We start from the raw sequence: 5,915 nt of genomic DNA, 5'->3' as shown, positions 1-5,915 counted from the left end.
GCTGGCCAATAGTAGAATGAACAAAGATGAGATAGTATATCATTCATTTGCATACGAGAGATGGTGCGATGAGAAAGTAGACATGTGGTTCAATCTGCTGCAAAAAACAAAACAAGAAAAAAAGAAAAGACATGTTGGCCAATTTTGGGATACAACAGCCATCATGAACTGAGTCAACTTCTGGTACTTACTGAACCAAGGGGCAAAAGTTGGGCGGCAGCAGGTATATATAGTCATGTCACAGATTGGATTATGTTGCAAGTCTTTTAGCATATATGTTCCCTTTTCGTCCATCATCTACCACTCACCAAAACAGATACTTAATGACCTTTCAAAACAAAAAGAGTTCTATCATGTGAATCGTTTTTCGATTCTCAAGATCATACAGCCTATTTGAAATCCTGCTTTGGTTTGGTTCTCCTCTCCTAATTAATTAAAAAGACCCAACCCGACCCGAGCGAGCGCTAGTCCACCTTTTTGCTCTGACTGGAATCTTCATCTTCTTTCTCGGCGGCTCCCTCCTCCTCGGGCTGCGTCTCGGTGAACTCCAGTAGCTGCAATGTACAATAGTCAGAAATGAGGCTTGCATTTTTTACAGCAAGTGATTTATAGGTACTATACAATATGAGATGAAAAACAAAAGTAACATGGCAATGTCTTAAGCACAGCAAAGGACGAAACAAGTACTCCCTCCGTCTAGGTGAATAAGTCATTCGCGTAGTTCTAGGTCATCGATTTGAGGAATTAAATATGTATTATATGTCATGAAAAGTATATCACTAGATTTCTACACGGATGTAGTTTCTAAATATATATTTTTTTGTCACATATAATACATATTTAGATATTTAAATCGTCAACCTAGAACTACACGAATGACTTATTCACCGAGACGGAGGTAGTAACTGGTATTGGTGTACAGTTCTGCAGAATTACATCTTTTCTTAGGTGAATTTACCCAAGACGAGGTTGGAAGCTGGTCAGAGGTCTTACCGGCTTTACTTCACCATTCCACAAAGAGTGAACAGCCACAAAACCAGTCACGCCAGGAACGATGTATAGCAGAGCAGGCTGCGTATCAAAAACAAAAAAAGGGGGGGGGAGGGGGGGGGGGGTGGGTAAAGAAACAGGTGTTAATATTTCAGAGATGGACAGACATCACGAGCAACGAGATGACCAAAAATGTAACAGAACTAACCTGTGCAGCTTGAAACCAGTTCATCACAACGATTGTTACTATCATGCCCGCAGTGTATCCCAAAAATGCACTATTGAAGTAACGGTTCTTAATGTTTCTCGAGACATCGAAACGGAGTGCAAGTGCAACAAATATACCTGGAATCATAATAACAAATATACATTGTATGTTATAAGTGAGTTCTTGTGGAAACATGGGAGCTATGCATGTTTTCCAATATTGAATGGGGCAGAACTTCTTTGAAAAAGGCTCTTCTAATTTTGGTTATGTACTAAACAGTTAACACAGAAGACAGCAGAAATGACTAATGCATCATTACAACAAAATATTTTTACCAACCAAGCTCATCCTTGGGAAATGAGGATGCATTGTTTGCCAGGCAATCAATGTAAAACTTTTGATTCAATTTAGTTCCTGTAATCTACAAAAACCAAGCATTCATCGTAGTTCCAAGCTAATTTTTTATGTCTCCTTATGGACAGCCTTATGTCTCCTTATGGACAGCAGAACTCAGATTGGAAAATACATTTTGTGTGCAACTGGAAGTTATCGAAATCATAACTACTTTCTGAAGCTACTGGATACCTACAATCCTGATATCTGGACTGGAGCATATATTTGTTTTATTAGTAATGGCCCAAGTCCATGCAATGAGATAGCGAAAAAACCATAGAATCTCCCACCCAAATCTAGTAAGTCAATGATATCTGACTACATTAAATAAACAAGCAACTACAGGTTTCTTTCCGCAGCTAAGTCCCCTTATATCAAGTTATCAACAGCAATCCAGTTGTAATGGCAACTAGACTAGCAGTTCACCATAGATCAATACTCAGATCAGAGTTGTGGTAGTACTATCAATTCGAAAATCAGAAAAGAAATCCAGTATCACTGCAAATATCACTAGAATATGAGAGAAAACTAGCCAAGGCTTTTATCACTAACCAGGTATAACAATATCACCAAGACCAAGCATAGAGAACGGGCGTGCGGCATCCGCGGTGGGAAATAGAAGCTACAAAAGGAGAGGAACAGATGGATAAATTGAAATACTCATCATGGAACAAAATGACGTTGACAATAATGTGAATTCACCCAAACAAAACACTAACCTTTATTGGAGCATCAAATGATTTAGCAACACTGACCATAACTGGAGTGAAGAAAACCCAGAAAATGTCATACACAAAAAGTCCAGCCTGAAATTATAAAAGGAATTGAGCAACCATTCACAAAACAATATTAAGAAATAATAAAAGGAAGGGCTCAGTGACGATATGTGAAACTACAGCAGAGACTGACTAGGACTGGCATTTTTATAAGCCATACACCAACAAGAATTTCAAAAGTTGTAGAGCTAGTAGTAAACAATCATAGTTCCAAATTATCCAATTCATGAGATAGTAGGATCACAGTTCAATCCTAATTGCCAGAGGATGAGTACAGTCTATGTTTTTAAGGCGGTAAGGCGACCTAAGGCGAGCACCACCCGCTCTAGCGCCTAGGCGCCTAAGGCGGACATATTTGTAAGGCGCTGCCAGGGCGCCTTATCGCCTAAGCGTCCAAGGCAGGACGCCTTAAAAACATAGAGTACAATACAGACTATGTGGTGAAAATGCAATCATGAACTTGCCAACACGATACCACCAATCAGAACCAATTTGCTGAAGTGCCGAGTAAAAACAGAGAAGGATCATTTATAATACCATCACAGTAAAAGTAGTCCACGATTGATACTAGATTCTATAATATTACAAATAAATCATAAAAACAAGGACAAAAGCATTATCTACCATGCATATGGTGAGCTGCTAGAAACAATATTAATTATATTAAAAGAAAAGGTGTCATGCTTCAAAGTGAGGATTATGAAAGCAGAGAGGTGAAAAGGAGGAAGACATGTGGGTGGCTGAAATAATGAAAGGTGTTCACAAGTACACCACCAGAAAATAGTGATATTAAGTTTCAGTTCGTTACAAATTTTGAGTGAATCCATACCAAGAGAATACCACCGGTTTTGAATGATCCTAGTGATAACATCTCAATTCCCTGCAAGATTAAAACTGGCGTATTAAAGTTTTGAGCAAGTAATAAGCAGGGAGGAAAACTCAGAAGTAGCAGTAAGGGCAAACCTGAATGCAGAAAGCAAGTCCCAAAACATTGTTTGCTAGCCAATGCTTCTTCATGGCATACCATACGCAAAAGAAAAAACCAGGGACTGAAGCGACAACTTGAGACTTGGTAAACTCCACCGACAGTGCTGAAATATGAAGTTAATGAGCTTACATCACCATCAAGACTCAACCTTGTAAAGGGGGATAGCATGAAAAATTCTAAAATGATCAAGAAGTCACAATCGTTTTGCAAAACTCAAGAAGAGTGATCAGCCGCAGCAAAAGCATTGCAAATCTAGAAAACAATGAGACCCATATCAAACAAAACATTGTCACAAAAATGTGTGTACATGCCATTTAATTGTTTACAGAAGACAGGATCTTCTATAATTTCACTCTTCGATTTATCTTTATTCTTTGTGCAAAATTCAACACATGGTCCCATGGAGCAAATGAAAACTATCATGTTGCCAGAAAATGAGTGCTGAATTTTCTTCAAGTCTTATTTAGTTAGGATACTCCATAAGTAATATATGGACTCTTGGTAGCACATTTATACTATTATAAAGTACATGGCAAGTTGGAGTTACTAGAGATACAACAAAACAGTGGCTCAAGACAGCAGGCTAGTAATAGAAATTATGATGTGTTAATTTGACATGAGCTACAAGATGTAGAGCAAAGTGGGAAGTATCAAAATGAAGGTGGGAATCATACAGTGGAAATATGGAGCACGCCAGACGATGGCATTATCATTCCATCCTTCTGGAAGAAAACGTTTGACGGTAGGGAGCAACGTTGCACTGCATCAGAAAATAGGGATCACACATAATCTCAGGTTTGCATTCACACTTTTAAGTATTTACATCCGTGGAAAAACTCTTCAAAGAACAGTTGGAATTACCAGAGCGCAGCAATGCCAAGAATGAAAAAGTAGGCAGTGAGAACAGTATTGACCAGGTCCTTGGAGAGAAACTTGAATAGAAGGAATAGCGACAGAAGCATAGCACTCCCCACCAAAGGGAACCGCATAGCATGCTCTTTGGACATTGTCTCCTGCATAAGAAGAAATGAAAAGGTTGAGTTGGACAGAGCGATACACAATAATTTCATGTTAACCCATCACCGTAGTTACCAACCAGGAGATACGCTAACACGAAAAGATTAGAGAGAGGAAAATGCTGCACTCACAGCGGGTGGAGTTGACTTGACAGAACGGTAACAGCCCACATAGACAGTAAGACATGCTGTCAGTATCACATTCAAATTTGGGTTCACATTGATCACGAGCGGTGCCAAGCTCAAACCTGCACATGCCGAAACACGCATTAGGACCACGAGTCGTGAAACATCCTATCAGGTCGGACAAACGATAGGTAACGGCCACCGCCAAAGCGTAAATTTTTAAGAAGCATACCAGCAAGAGCCAAGTTGGCAGCACGCTCATGTGTTTTCATTCTTCAGCTGGATGGTTTTGCCCCTCCTACTCTAGCTCAGGAGCTTCAGGGTGCCGTGTTCCTGCTGGAGCAAAAATGTAAGCCAACGCCGACGAGTCCAGGGACGGATCTAGATGGTGTGCCACACAAGCTGTGAAGGTCCCCTAGTGGGATTTAACTAAGAGAATCGATGTCTAGAAACAAGAGCAATTTGCAGTTTCCTGCACTGCCGCGCCACCTCTCCCTAACTCCCTCGGTACCACCCAGATCTGCTAAATCTTGGGGGACGAACTGCTCGCCGGATCCGGAAAGATTAAAGCTTGGAACTCGACGAATTCCTCGACCGGCGGCAGAGGAGAGGAGAACCCGCAGCACGCGCGTGCCCCCGATCTAGGCGGTGCACCAGGCGCGCGGCGGCACGCCCGCAGGTCGTGCAGGTCCCCTAGCGGGATACAGCAAACGGAATCGACGGATTCATACCTAGTCGCCGGCGGGGTGGAACGCGATGCCCCGGCGAGGGAGACGGGACGGCGACGGCGGGGGCGGCGGCACGCGTGAGAGGCGGAGGGGTCCCCCGTCGGCGCCGGCGGCACGAGGCGTCGGACCGGAAGGAGGTTTGGGGATCCGGCTGGGTTCACGCGTGACGCGAGGAGGATTTTGGGTGGAAGGGAGGAGGGGAGTAGTACTTGTACTGCAATAGTATCCCCGGTTGGGGACGATGACGACTCGGATACCGGATCCGGCCGTCCGTCCTGAACGGCGACGGTCCGGATTGCTCCGGCCACGTAGAAAAACCTTCTCTTACCTTGCCCAACCAAAAATACAATCGGATTTGGAATGTTTGATGTGTCAAAATTGTCACCATGAATTATGCGCGTATGCTCATAAAATTGTTTATTAGACGGAGACATCAAACGAAAAGAGATGTAAGATGCCGAGCAGCTCTACACACGGGGAGGGATTTTGCAAGACGATGTGGAGGCTGCGTGTGCAGCTGAAGTTCCGGGTTTTGGTGGCGGGTTCTTTATGAACTTTGTGCCGGCGGGGAGATGCGGCGAAGACACATTAAAGATGGTGTGGTGTGTCCCGTGTGACGAGGAGTCGATATACCATGCTCCGATCAAATGCGAGCATGCATTATTATTTTAGCAGGCGGCGTAAGTTTTC

The 5,915-nt window shown here is 42.8% G+C and overlaps 1 protein-coding gene across 2 annotated transcripts; it reads right to left on the bottom strand.

Annotated features, from left to right (window-relative positions):
* Positions 1 to 228: 228 nt before the first annotated feature.
* Positions 229 to 5,418, bottom strand: LOC125546103 (signal peptide peptidase 2). 2 transcript variants are annotated; one of them, XM_048710245.1, is made up of 12 exons: positions 5,229 to 5,418; positions 4,730 to 4,833; positions 4,504 to 4,619; positions 4,217 to 4,368; positions 4,030 to 4,115; positions 3,331 to 3,458; positions 3,197 to 3,247; positions 2,311 to 2,397; positions 2,144 to 2,213; positions 1,199 to 1,335; positions 994 to 1,071; positions 229 to 554 (listed from the first exon to the last, which is right to left on the bottom strand). In XM_048710245.1, exons 2-12 carry the CDS (start codon positions 4,767 to 4,769, stop codon positions 465 to 467), a joined length of 1,035 nt encoding a protein of 344 aa, XP_048566202.1. In that variant the 5' UTR covers positions 4,770 to 4,833; positions 5,229 to 5,418; the 3' UTR covers positions 229 to 464. The 2 variants fall into 2 exon arrangements, with proteins under 2 accessions (XP_048566202.1, XP_048566201.1); XM_048710244.1 differs by having other exon boundaries at positions 4,730 to 4,830.
* Between the last annotated feature and the right edge of the window lie 497 nt (positions 5,419 to 5,915).

Source organism: Triticum urartu, chromosome 3 (assembly GCF_003073215.2).
Source record: "Triticum urartu cultivar G1812 chromosome 3, Tu2.1, whole genome shotgun sequence".
Lineage (NCBI taxonomy): Eukaryota > Viridiplantae > Streptophyta > Magnoliopsida > Poales > Poaceae > Triticum > Triticum urartu.
Note: the sequence above shows the minus strand (reverse complement) of the source record. Positions and strands in the feature narration are given on the sequence as shown.